This window comes from Bubalus kerabau, chromosome 3, assembly GCF_029407905.1.
Source record: "Bubalus kerabau isolate K-KA32 ecotype Philippines breed swamp buffalo chromosome 3, PCC_UOA_SB_1v2, whole genome shotgun sequence".
NCBI lineage: Eukaryota > Metazoa > Chordata > Mammalia > Artiodactyla > Bovidae > Bubalus > Bubalus kerabau.
The window spans coordinates 138,313,984-138,328,205 of record NC_073626.1 but is presented as its reverse complement, the minus strand read 5'-3'; the positions used below and the strand labels follow the sequence as shown (position 1 = coordinate 138,328,205).

General features: G+C 39.8%; 1 protein-coding gene across 1 annotated transcript in view; it reads left to right on the top strand.

Moving 5' to 3' along the window:
* The window catches only part of DNAH7 (dynein axonemal heavy chain 7), a 255,094-nt gene that overhangs the window by 212,581 nt on the left and 28,291 nt on the right, over positions 1 to 14,222 (top strand). The window contains exons 55-57 of the mRNA XM_055572973.1: positions 5,817 to 5,993; positions 6,713 to 6,874; positions 9,005 to 9,205. Of these exons, the coding sequence (XP_055428948.1) occupies positions 5,817 to 5,993; positions 6,713 to 6,874; positions 9,005 to 9,205 (540 nt within the window). The remainder of the gene's footprint in view (positions 1 to 5,816; positions 5,994 to 6,712; positions 6,875 to 9,004; positions 9,206 to 14,222) is intronic.

Sequence of the window (14,222 nt, the reverse complement as noted above, 5' to 3'; positions counted from 1 at the left end):
TTTTTAAAAATGAAATGAGTTGTCAGTCCAGGTTCAATGCACGATACTGGATGCTTGGGGCTGGTGCACTGGGACGACCCAGAGGGATGGAATGGGGAGGGAGGAGGGAGGAGGGTTCAGGATGGGGAACACATGTATACCTGTGGCGGATTCATTTTGATATTTGGCAAAACTAATACAGTTATGTAAAGTTTAAAAATAAAAGAAAATTAAAAAAAAATTTGACATTTTAATCTGAAAATACATTGAGTACCAAATAGATCAAATATTATTTTCCATAGTCACTCTCTTTTTCAAGTGAGTATGAGGGAGCTGGGAAATTTAGATAGTCAAGCTGAGGGACTTTTGTTCATTTTTTGAATCAGTCGAGATTAATCTTACAGTCCTACTTCTCTTAACTCTCTTAACTCCTCTGCAGAATGCTTTAGCACTGTGTGCTATAACTTTTTCTTATATGTTTCCATATCTTCTCTAGAGTTTTCTTTGCATAGGTGGAAGAGTGTAAACATTAATACTTCTCAGCAGTATTCCTGGTTCTCTCCTGTGTATACTCGAGGTGGGGGCATTGTGGCCATTAACCTTGTTTTCGCCAGTAAAATGTGAGCATAAGTGTCAGGGTGGAAGCATTTAGCTATCATTGTGAGATTCTCCAGAATATTCCTCTTGCCATCAAAATTGTGGAATCACATGTTGATATTTAAGTGCCATAAACAGGCTGGAATGCTGAGTCAGAGCAGGGAGAGTTTGTTGCCTGGACACTCAGATGACTTTTCTGAGATGGTAAGCTTTTGTTGTGTTAAACCACTGAAGTCTTGAAGTTGTTTGCTACTATAGCATAATTCAATTTATCCTAAGTTAACTAGTTACCATTTAATTAGTTACCATTTCCTATACCATCATACCTGTAATCCTTAATATATAAATAATTATCAGATTTCCCTGGTAGCTCAGATGGTAAAGAACCCACCTGCAATGCAAGAGACCTGGGTTCGATCCCTGGGTTGGGAAGATCTCCTGGAGAAGGGAACGGCTACCCACTGCAGCAGTATTCTTGCCTAGGAAATCCCATGGACAGAGGTGCATGGAAGGCTACTGTTCATGGGATCACAAAAGAGTCAGACATGACTGAGTGACTAATACTTTTTGGACATCTTTCATGGGTCAGATGGTAAAGAAACTAGTTACCATTATCTATACCATCATACCTACAATCCTTAATATAGAAATAATTATTAGTATGCTCTTTTATACTTGCAACCTCAAACCCTTCAATCTTGCTGTTACCAGGTACTTTAATTCCTAGTCATAAATCACTGATTTTGGAACTATGTATTTAAAAATGATATATGACTATAGTATTATGCTTTGAAAAGAATAATTTTCCAAAGCAAAAATGGTATTAGCATGCCAAAGAAAGGAACAGTGCTATATAAGGCTAACAATTGGGCTGTTGCTGCTGGTGCTAAGTCTCTTCAGTCGTGTCCGACTCTGTGAGACCCCATGGACTGCAGCCCACCAGGCTCCCCTGTCCCTGGGATTCTCCAGGCAAGAACACTGGAGTGGGTTGCCATTTCCTTCTCCAATGCATGAAAGTGGAAAGTGAAAGTGAAGTCACTTAGTCGTGTCCGACTCTTAGCGACCCCATGGACTGCAGCCCACCAGGCTCCTCCATCCATGGGATTTTCCAGGCAACAGTACTGGAGTGGGTTGCCTTCTCCCAACAATTGGGCTAGTACTACATAAATATTTAGATTTTATTTCTTTGCTATCTCTAAGTCATGAGATATATATCTCCACTAGGGAAATCTGTAATTGTTTGATCTCTAATATAAAATATATATTATTTGTCACCATAGTTTTTTTCTGTCTCCTTTCCACGGCTCTCCCTTCAAAACCGACTCCATCCCATGGTAAGAAGCCACAAATGCTAGGTTCTCTAATGCCATAGTTTGGAAAAATGTAAAAGATTTTCACTAAACCACCAGTAGGAAAAATGAAATGTTTGCACTTTCCTTGGATTTCAATAGTTTAACTGCTTTATTGACAAAAGCATATCAGATGTATAAATACTGAGGTATGGAATGTTTTGAGCCCATTTACAAAATGAAGAGCTTCTGGCCACAGTTTTCTCCTTCTGGACTGTAAACAAAAAGCAAATTAAATAGCTTTTAATAAGAAACTTGTCAAATATAAGCTAATATGTTTCTCTAACCTCAGATAAATCTTGTAGGAACTTGAAAGACACAGAAAAACATACATAGAAGACCACAAACTTCTTTTCTGCCTTTGGGAAGATGGGTGCCTAAATTAGTCTGTAATTTTTGTTCCTGACAGATTTTATTTTATAGTTCTTACGCTTGCATAATCAGATTGCAGAAGCAAACCCAATTCCATCACCTTCCAAATTGAATAGCTTGCAGTTTCATTTGCCTCAGAAGTTACTGTTTAGTCTTGGGAACAGCTGGTCTCATTCAGTTGTTTTTTTTTTTTTTTTTTAATTTTTGTGTTGACTATTGTGTTTTAATTTTTTTAAATGGAGGAGAAAATGCCATGGACAGAAGAGCCTGGCAGGCTACAGTTCATGGGGTCACAAAGAGCTGAACACGACTTGAACAACTAACACACACACACACACACACACACAACTGCTTTACAATGTTGTGTTGGTGTTTGCTGTATAACAGCATGAGTCAGCTGTAAGTATACATGTATTCCCCCTATCTTGAGCCTCCCTCCCCCGTCTCAGCCCTCTAGGTCATCACGGAACACCAATCTGAATTCTCTGTGTCATACGGCAGCTTCCCGCTAGCTAGCTATTTTACACAGGGTAGTGTATATATGTCAATCTACTCTCAATTCGTCCCACCCTTTCCTTCTCCCACTGTATCCACAAGTCCACAATTTCTATGATCTTATTCAGTTTTAATGTTAAAAATGAAACAATGAAAATTATCATTTGAGCACCCCTAACTGGGTCTTCCTGTACTATGAGAAGACTCACTTCCCATCTGCCATGTTTGCACAAATTCAGTGAATGACCCTGGCCTGAAACACTCAGAGCTCAGACTTCCTAAAAGTGAAACCATGTACTTAAAAGTCATGTGCTTTCGATTTGTTTGTAAAATTATAATTCAGTGAAGAGGTTAGCCTTGAGAGGAGAGAGGTTATTAAAAACTATTTTTTTGTTTGTTTGTTAATTGTTATTGTTCTTAACCTAGGGAGAAAAGACAGCCATAGGAAAAGAATAATAGGGAAAAGGGCAAGGACAAGGTCTGAGACAGGAAGTGAGGATATTTTCAGTTTTCTACCATCAGCTTGATATCTGTTCCCATTCAAAATATCTGAAACATGAAATAATTTCCTTGGAATAGAAACTTTATGCATAGGTGAATTCATTGTTCAGTAATATTTTTTAGAATTTCTATAATTAGAGTCCCACCTTCATAAAAGAGAACATCCTAATTTATTCATTTACTCAGTAGATTTTTATTGTATAGGAACAATATATGAGTAATCTCCTTAGGTATATCCATGCCATTGTGGCATTTACACATTTGTTATTACTCTTCTATACCTCTCTGTAGTTTTAAATTTTGTATTGATGTACAGTTGACTTAGAGTATTGCATTAATTTTTGGTATACACCAAAGTGATTTAGTTATACATATATATATGTTCATTTTCAGATTCTTTTTCATTATGGTTTATTATAGGATATTGAATATAGTTCCCTGTGGTATAGAGTAGGATTTTGTTGTTTATCTATTTTATATACAGCAGTGTGTATCAGCTAATCCTGAACTAATTTATCCCTCTCTCACCTCCTTTCCTCTTTGATAACCATAACATTGTTTTGTGTGTTTGTGAGTCTGTTTCTGTTGTAAATAAGTTTACTTGTATTGTATTTTAGATTCCACATGTAAGTGATAGCATATGATATTTGCCATTCTCCAACTTTACTTAGTGTGATAATCTCTGGCTCCTCCATGTTTCTGCAAATGGCATTACTCCATTCTTTTTTATAGCTGAATAGTATTCCATTGTACATATGTACCACATCTTTTTGAAAAGTTTTAATTTTGTATTGGAACATAGCTGGTCCTACCACTTCATGGAAAGTAGATGGGGGAAATTTTGAAACAGTGTCATATTTCTTTTTGGGGGGCTCCAAAATCAATGCAGATGGTGAATTAAAAGACACATGAAATTAAAAGACACTTACTTCTTGGAAGAATAGCTATGTCAAACGTAGACAGTGTTTTAAAAAGCAGAGGTATCACTTTGCTGACAAAGGTCCATATAGTCAAAGCTATGGTTTGAAAGTTATGACCAACCTAGATAGCATATTCAAAAGCAGAGACATTACTTTTCCAACAAAGGTTCCTCTAGTCAAGGCTGTGGTTTTTCCTGTGGTCATGTATGGATGTGAGAGTTGGACTGTGAAGAAGGCTGAGCACTGAAGAATTGATGCTTTTGAACTGTGGTGTTGGAGAAGACTCTTGAGAGTCCCTTGGACTGCAAGGAGATCCAACCAGTCCATTCTGAAGGAGATCAGCCCTGGGATTTCTTTGGAAGGAATGATGCTAAAGCTGAAACTCCAGTACTTTGGCCACCTCATGCGAAGAGTTGACTCATTGGAAAAGACTCTGATGCTGGGAGGGATTGGGGGCAGGAGGAGAAGGGGACGACAGAGGATGAGATGGCTGGATGGCATCACTGACTCGATGGACGTGAGTTTGGGTGAACTCCAGGAGTTGGTGATGGACAGGGAGGCCTGGCGTGCTGTGATTCATGGGGTCACAAAGAGTCAGACACGACTGAGCGACTGATCTGATCTGATCTGATGGATGTGAGAGTTTGACCATAAAGAAGGCTGAGTGCCAAAGAATTGATGCTTTCAAACTGTGGTGTTGGAGAAGACTCTTGAGAGTCCCTTGGACTACAAGAAGATCAAATCATTCCATCCTAAAGGAAATCAGTCCTGAATATTCATTGGAAGGACTGATGTTGAAGCTGAAGCTCCAATACTTTGGCCTCCTGATGCAAAGAGCTGACTCATTGGAAAAGACCTTGATGCTGGGGAAAATTGAGGGCAAGAGGAGAAGGGGGTGACAGAGGAAAAGATGATTAGATGATACCACTGACTCAATGGACATGGGTTTGAGCAAACTCAGGGAGATGGTGAAGGACAGAGAAGCCTGATGTGCTATAGTTCATGGGGTTGCAAAGAGTCAGACACAATTTAGCAACTGAACAAAACAACAACATAGCTGATAACAATGTTGTGATAGTTTTGGGTGGATATGTACCACATCTTCTTTATCCGTTCATCTGTCAAGGGACATTTAGGTTAGTTCCATGTCTTGGTTATTCATACCTTCCCATGTTTGAATGAATCTAATTGTGGAGACATTAAAAACATTTAAGTAAAGATATTTAAGTAAAGATATTCCTTTACTGTTTCTTGTCTCCCAACCCTCACACACAACCCTCACACACTCAGTCTTTCTTTCCCTCTCTCCCTCTTTCTCAATACACACATTTACCTGCACATATATCCACATCAGGACCAACACTGTTTTTAAGGTATATATATATGTATATATGTATATGTACATATATCACCCACCTTTTATTGTTTAAATAATGTATACTTTCCATCTAAAAGACAACTGTGCCTTTGACTCTTTATCAATGTTTACAAATACACAAACAAATGGAGAGTCTTTTATTATAAAATACCTTTGAATATGAAGTTTTTAAGGTTTTAGGCAGATTTCAAATATTCCTTCAAATCCTTTCTTTTCCCTTTCTAGGTTATTCCAATGCTGCAAGAATTTATAACCAACAGATTGGGGCGTGCATTCATTGAACCACCCCCATTTGATCTCTCCAAGGCATTTGCAGACAGTAACTGCTGCGCACCCCTGATATTCATACTGTCTCCTGGAGCGGATCCTATGGCTGCCCTTCTGAAATTTGCTGATGATCAGGTACCTTAAAACTCTATTGTTTTCAGCTGCTTCTACCTGCTTGTGTCAATAAACTGTGGCTATTCAGACAGGGCATTCTCCTCTACTGCTCCCATAACTCAAAGACTCTTCCACTGTGGCATTCAGATGGTAATTGTTCTAGAAATAGATGGGAGTCACAGACACCATCTCCCAAAAGTGTAGATGAATAAGGATATAGGAGAAATGAATTCCAGGCAAACATTCCCACAGATTTCCTTAAATGAACTTGAATGGAAATTAGAGGCTAATAGGTATTTTTACCTGAACTTTATGCAAGTAACCAAATTAGTTAAGATATAATTATTCAAAGATCTGGAGGAGACTGGAGTAAGTTCATCTCTTTATTCATAGTTTTCAGCTTTGAATTTTAGGAGCTGCTCCATGATAGCAGGGCTTGTTCATCTCCTCATATTGAAAGTCTGTTTAACTTTTTTCTGCCTCTTATCTCAGCAGCCAAAGACCCTACAGGATGTTTCGTTTATTGCCATGACTGTTTCCTTCATGCACTGGCTTGTGTTGTATCTGTTTATTGGCTTCTTAATCAGGAAAAGTTTTCTAGAGCTGTGTGTGCTTGGGAGCTCTGAGGGATGCAGCATGATTAAATTTTAATGTATTTAATATGAGCATTTCCTGTGATGATAATATTGATTCTTCTTCAGAATTTGATTTTAAATGACATCTTCACTATCCTTATACAGGGATACGGAGGAACAAAACTTAGCTCTTTATCTCTCGGTCAAGGCCAAGGGCCCATAGCAATGAAGATGTTAGAAAAAGCTGTCAAAGAAGGCACATGGGTTGTTCTTCAGAATTGTCACCTTGCCACCTCTTGGATGCCAACTCTTGAGAAAGTTTGCGAGGTAAAAATGCAAGCTTATTTTGATGAGATGGTAGTCTCCCAGTGTAATTAGTGATGCATATACCATTTAAGTAATTCCACTCCTGTCCTGTGATTTGTGGGTTGCAGGTTTAGTGGCCTGGCTGGATTTTAGGGGATGTGGGCTCAAGTTGGGAGCGGGAGGACAGCCCATGGCCAGGCCTTGCCTAATTCCTCCTACTAAGGGCGAGTTCTCATCCCATGGGTCAGAAATATCCTTCATCCAGAGGCACAGCCTCAAAGATAAGAATAAACCACAGGGTAAATAGAAAGCAATTTACTTTTTACAGCAGTGGACCAAAAACAATGAAAAAAGCTTTTCGGGGGAAATTCATGTGGCCCCTCTAAACCGGAAGGCTTCAGGATGTAACTTTTCTGAAATTCACTTCTCACCCACACAGCCTGTCACTCTGCCACAAGGCTGAATCTGAAACCAGAAGAGCACTCCTCCCACCCACCTGTTGTAGTGGGTCATGATACTTCCCTCTCTCTGTGGTCAGAGATTCCAGAAAGAAAACTCCATGTAGCTCAGCTGAGTAAACAGAAAACCTGGCACTTGGTTTCAACAGAGAAAAATGTGTCCAAATAATTACCCATGACTCTAGCCCTCTCCTCATTTACAGTCCTTCAGGCTTAAACTGATAGAACTTGCATTATCCAGACATCCACCTGACACTAAGGAGCAGACTGTGGTGTTCTTTATGCCACTTGTCACCATTTTGCTTTGTCTATCTCCCACTAGATTGTAAGCATGCACTGTTTTTGTTCCCTGGTTTACCTCTAGCACCTTGAATAATGCCTGGCTCATGGGACATAATCAGTCAATAATTACTGAACTTGTGAATGAATAATGCTTCACTGCTTAGAGCCTTTCCATGGCTTTCCATTGTGTGAAGACAATGTTCATGCCCCCATCATGGTTTCTTCATCTGAGCATTGCCTGCTTCTCAGGCATTTCTGTCTTGACTTCTGTGCTCCAGCCACTTGGCCTTTTTTTCACTTTCATTGGGAGAACATGCTTTCTCGAGAATGTAGGCCTCCATAATAAATCTTATTTCTATCTGAAAAACTTCTTTAGTATTTTTTGCCTTACTAACATCTTCTCATGCTTTGGGCCTTATATTAGAGGCTTTATGTTTGTGCCTGTTTCCTCACAGTTCCTCTGTCTCTGGGTTGTTCTCTTGGCCTGTCAAATCATATCATATACCCATTAGAGAGTCAATCCAAGAGACAAGAGCTGCCTTCAATGAAGAGTGAAATTGACCCAAAGTCCCAGGAGTCATGCTACCTAAGTCACCAGGCATAGGCCAGCCAGTAGGAGAAAAGGATGGCACCTTCACTGTTCATTAAAAAGCATCCTTCCAATCTCCCAAACCACCCCTTTACCACATGAATGCTCAAAATTTTTTTTTACTGATAAAGATTTGCAATTTAAAAAGCACAGATATGACTGACACGGACAGTTGGGAGGAGTTAGTGGGACGGGAGAGAGGGAAAGCCTGGTGATATTATTCCAAGGCCTGATAGTTCCTTCACAACAGTCGTGAGCGTTCTGTCATCCTTTATCCTCCTAGCAGGCCTTACTGTCCCCATAAACAGGTATCGCTAATAATGATGTGGTTTAGTGCTTCAGGATACACCAGTTATTGTCTTTCAAACCTCCCCCTTTTTGTTCATCCCTGCTTGGCTTAATATTGATTTATCTGAGTGTGTGGCTTATTCTCACAGCTTGGCTACAGCAAGAGGACATCATTCTTAATATGGCTCTGGGGCAGAGAAGTATTTCTATAAACATTTCAGCAACAGCAGTGAAGACACAAGATTTTTTGGAATGTCTTAGTCTTTGTCATGGCCAACTCTGAATTATGTTATGCCTTTGTAAACTTTATGGTCATGTGTTTTAATTGTATCAGGGAGAGTGGCAACCCGCTGGGCCTTCCCAGTGACGTATGTCCTTTCGGTGGCAGTATTAGATTTTAAGGCTTTTGCCTTCATTTGCAGCAGTAAGCCCTGTTTTGTACAACTGTTTCCTCCCACTTCTGGCCCACATGATCCAGAGATTTTCCTTCCATTTTATGTATCTTATGTATCTGACTTTTTGTTTTTGTTGCAGGAGTTAAGCATAGAAACAACGCATCCAGATTTCCGAATTTGGCTGACAAGTTACCCATCTCCAAATTTCCCCGTGTCTGTGCTGCAGAATGGAGTGAAAATGACCAATGAAGCACCGAAAGGTTTACGGGCTAATATCATTCGCTCCTACCTCATGGACCCGATCTCTGACCCTGAGTTCTTTGGCAGCTGCAAAAAGCCTGTTAGTAATGGCTAAGTCTTGTTACCTCAGCCCCATAAAGCAACTCAAGTGGCCCCCGGTGGTCCTGGATGTGTGTGCTGAGTAAAACTGCAAATTAAATAGGCCTCGTGCACTGCGGTGCAGTTGGTTTTGATTACTGATTATTGACTGTGCCGAAGTCAATTTTATTAATATTTTATTTTAATCTTACCACTAGGCTCATCCCTGCTCAGCTGATATCTAGTGGGGTATTATTAATTATGCAGCCTTCTATTTAGAAAGTCAGCTGCAAGCCATTCGCCATACAAATCTGCAAGGTTGGAGAATCCTGTTTCAGGATATTAGCTGAGCCCTTTGCTATTTGAAGCCATATCTTTAAATTAAAACATAAAAATATTTCCTCCATATAACTATAATGAGAGCCAAAATGATTTTACTCCCTGATTGATGGGACTCATAAGGGTCCTTTTTTTTTTAGCATCACCAGGCAGGCAGGGAAACCACCCACTGTTTTCATGATTAGAATTCTATGTGTGAATGTCTGTGACCTAAAATTGTTTCTCAGTGTTTTGCCATAATTAAAAATGGAAGAACTTCTTTTTAAGAGGGTTATGAACCTTGGTAAGTTTTTGCCATTAAAAAACCCACACTCTTGATGTTGGAATATGTTTTAAATACACATCAAAAGAAAACATTAAGAATAAAGAAGTGCTTTCATTAAACAAAAGTCTGGGGTAATAAAAAAAAAGGGGAGCCTGTATTTAAATGTAAGTCAGACCTTTATAGTTCAAGGCCTGCTGTATGACAAACTTTTGCATTGATTTGGCCCAGAGAGAGCAGGTTACTCCCAGGTAGGTGGTGAGGGCATTTCTGCACATGATAGCTAGACAGAAGCCCTTTTGCAAAATGTCACTCCCTTCTTTCTAGATCCATAGGTCTCTCCAATAGTTGTCACAAACATGAGAAGTCCAGGCATTTATGAACTGAAATTCAAACCAAAAATCTCAAATGCCAAAGCAGCACACCATAGTTCATATATTTTAGCTTTTCATTTGGAAATAATTTTAAACTCACAGAAAAGTTGCAAATATAAAAGTAATATAAAGAACAGCCCTGTGCCCTTTACTTATATTTGCTTCCTGTTAACATGTACCATCTGCAGGAAAGTTAGATATGTCACTGCCCATTATTCCTAGATAAATATTTCAGTCTTCTTATTTCTTAAGAATAGAGATATTACCTTATCCAATTACAGTTATTATTGTAGTATTATTTTAGCAGGGATACACTATTGTATCTAATCTACCCAAATTTGTGTTTGTGTCCCAAATTTGTCAGTTGATGAAGTAATGTCCTTTAGAACATTTTCCCTGATTTACCGGGGGATTGGTTCAGAGTTAGGATCACAGTTAGTTGCCATGTCTTTTTTGTCTCCTTTAATCTGGACCATTACCTCAGCCTTCCTTTGTCTTTGATGGCCCTGACATTTCTGAAGAATTCATCTCCCTGGACTGTTTTTAATAGAACATGTCTCACTCCTTGAGATTAGTTTTAGGTTACAAGTTCCGAGCCCCAGTGCGACTGGGGAGAAGTCATGTCCTCAGAGGCTTGTACTGGGAGGCATGCAATGCCCATTTATCTCTCACTGATGATACTAATTTTGATCCCCCAGACGAAGTGTGATCTGATTTCTTCACTCTATAATAACTGCTTTGTCCCTTGCAACGAATAGTCTGTGAGAAGACACTTTGGATCATGAAGATATCCTCTTCCTCATCAAAATCTACCTGGGACCCAGATTTAGTAGTCAGTGATAATTCTTGCTGGACCCACTTATTTCCTCTGGTGATTCCAACTCCAGAACTCCCTCCGCATTTGACACTTGACATGCTGTTGTCAGCAGCGGCCCTCCCTTCTATCTCATCTATTTATCTTTTATAGGTGTGAACTCAAATTCTTTACATCTTCTCCAGTGGTTAGTAATTCATTACTATTCCTAAGGTTTTTGCTCAAGTTTTGTCCAGAATTGGTCAGCAGGAGCTGCTTTTGTACTTGTTATAGGTCCCATTGCTTATTACTATTATTTCTCTTTCTGTTATAAGCTGCTCCAGGCTGATCTGTACCCCAGTCTTGGAACCAGCCATTTTTCTGAAGAGCGCTGGTTCCTGTTTCATGGGGAATGGTATCAGAGACCAAGATTTGGGTGTTAGACATGTAGCATTTATTGTCTGTAGTTCTGATCCTTTTAGAGATAACTTTGAAACATATACATGTAATCACAATATGTGTATGCAAATCTGCATACACACATATAGTGCATACAGACAATCAATCCGTGCACACACAGACATTCATATACATGTTTTAGAAGTAACAAGTTCCTACCAATACCTCCAATTTCTGTTGCTCTACCCTGGGTTCTTTCCAGCTTTTCCTCATTCCATATTCACATGTCCCTTCTTCAATGGTGAGAAGCCTGGCTCCCACCCCCAACACATTTATTGATTTACTCAGTTCTCTAATATATCCAGAAGAGTTGCAGAATCAGCACAGCATGTTTAACTTTGCTTCTCCCCACTCTGTGGTTAAACTTATGCTCCTTTCCGCTCGTCTCACACTTTCCCTTTCGATTTTATTCCGTGGGGGCAACCTTTACCCTGCCCTTGGTTAAAACTTTGCGCAGTCTCCTGGCTTTCCTGATTAGTGTCAGGTAATTAAATGACCTAGAGTCATTTTAAACTGCAGAGCCAGTCTTGAATCAGAAGTCAGAAGGTGCAACATGATATATTAATTGATATTTCAACATTTATTAAAAGCAGGTTTCTACTCTCTAGTATCTCACCTTGAGCCTGGTGAGGCTTCATACCATAGGGGAAAAAGGATAGAGTTGGCATCTTTCTCTTTTTCTGTTGAAGTGTAGTTTATTTATAATACTGTGCTAGTTTCAGGTATACAGCAAAATGATTAAGTTTTTTTCAGGTTATATTCCATTGTAGGTTATTATAATGAATATAATTCCTAAGTGCTATATAGTAAATCCATGTTGTTTATTTCATGTGTGAAAGTGAAAGTGTTAGTCACTCAGCCGTATCTGACTCTTTGTGACCCCACAGACTGTAGCCCACCAGGCTCCTCTGTCCATGGAATTTCCAGGCAAGAATACTGAAGTGGGTTGTATTTCCTTCTCCAGGGGATCTTCTCCCAGGGGTCAAACCTGGGTCTTTTGCATTGCAACCAGGTTCTTTATTATCTGAGCCACCAGAGAGATTTATGTTTATTTTATGTTTACTAGTTTGTTGATCCCATACTCCTTCCTCTTTTCTTTGGTAACCATTAGTTTGTTTTCTGTGTCTGTGAGTCTGTTTCTGTTTTGTAGATAGATCCATTTGTTTTATTTTTTAGATTCCATATATAAGTGATATCATACTGTATTTGTTTTTCTCTATCTGACTTTTTTCACTAAGTAAAATATTTTCTAATTTCATCCATGTTGCTGCAAATGTCAATATTCCATTCTTTTCATGGCTGAGTGATACTCCATTATGTACATGTATACATCATATCTTCTTAAGCCAATTATATGTTGATGGAAGCCTGGGTTGTTTCCATGTCTTGGCTGTTGTAAATAGGGCTGCCATGAACCCTATTGTAAATAGAGTGCACGTATTATATCATTTTGAATTAGAATTTTCTTTTTCTTTCAGATATATACCCATAAATGGAATTGCCAGATCATATGGTAGTTCTATTTTTAATTTTTGAAGGAACCTCCGTACTGTTTTCCATAGTGGCTCTACCAATTTACATTCCTACCAACAGTGTACAAGGGTTCCATTTTTTCCTCACTTTCTCCAGCATTTGTTACTTGTTGTTACTTGATAGCCATTCTGACTGGTGTGAGGTGGTAATACTGCATTGTGGTTTTTGATTTACATTTCTCTGATAATTAGCAATGTTGAACATCTTTTCATGTGCCTGGAGCCCTTTTGACTTGGCTGGGATTTGAAGCTGACTGCTTCTGCCTTGTGAGTTCTCTCAGGGGTTCTTCCTTGGCTCCCTTTGCTGCTTGACTTCTCTGTGACTCCATCAACAGCACCTCCCTTTCATCTGGCTGTCTCCTCTCAGCCTTTGATTCTCCAGCCTTCGCTTCATACCAGCTCTTACTGTTGGGATTTCCTTGCCCCATGACATAAGTCCCCTTGAGAAGAAAATCACTGAAATGACCACTGGCTGACATTCCTAGTCCAGCTCCCTGTCTACTCCTTGGGATTCACTCAGATTGGCCCATCATGTGAAGGAGAGCTACTGATTTCTGCACCAAAGTCCACAGTCTGAGGCCATAGGCTGCTCCATACTCCTAGGCATGAATTTTGCATTTTTCCCCTCTATCCCATGGAGAAGGCAATGGCACCCCACTCCAGTACTCTTGCCTGGAAAATCCCATGGACGGAGGAGCCTGGTAGGCTGTAGTCCATGGGGTCGCTAAGAGTCGGACATGACTGAGTGTCTTCACTTTCACTTTTCACTTTCATGCATTGGAGAAAGAAGTGGCAACCCACTCCAGTGTTCTTGCCTGGAGAATCCCAGGGACAGGGGAGCCTCATGGGCTGCCGTCCATGGGGTCGCATAGAGTCAGACATGACTGAAGCGACTTAGCAGCAGCAGCACTCTATCCCAGATGCAGGGTGCATGTATCAATTATCTGAGTGGCCCCATGAATTCTTTCCTGGTAGCTTGGACCCAACATACTCTTCTCCTCTTCCTGGATATAAGGACAAGGGGACTCCCAGTACAGCAGCTGCACTTTCCAAGGAAATCTCTTCACAAATCCTTTCTCAGGCTCTAGTTTGACCATTTTTATATCCTTGTGGAGGGTACAAATAATTAACATATTTTATTGTACATTCTGATTTCTGAATCAACACTGAATTTGTGTTTGACAGTGACTCTAGAACTTTTATGGGCTTCTCAGGTGGCTCAGGGGGTAAATAATCCACCTGCCAATGGAGAAGACACAGGCGATGCAGGTTCAGTCCCT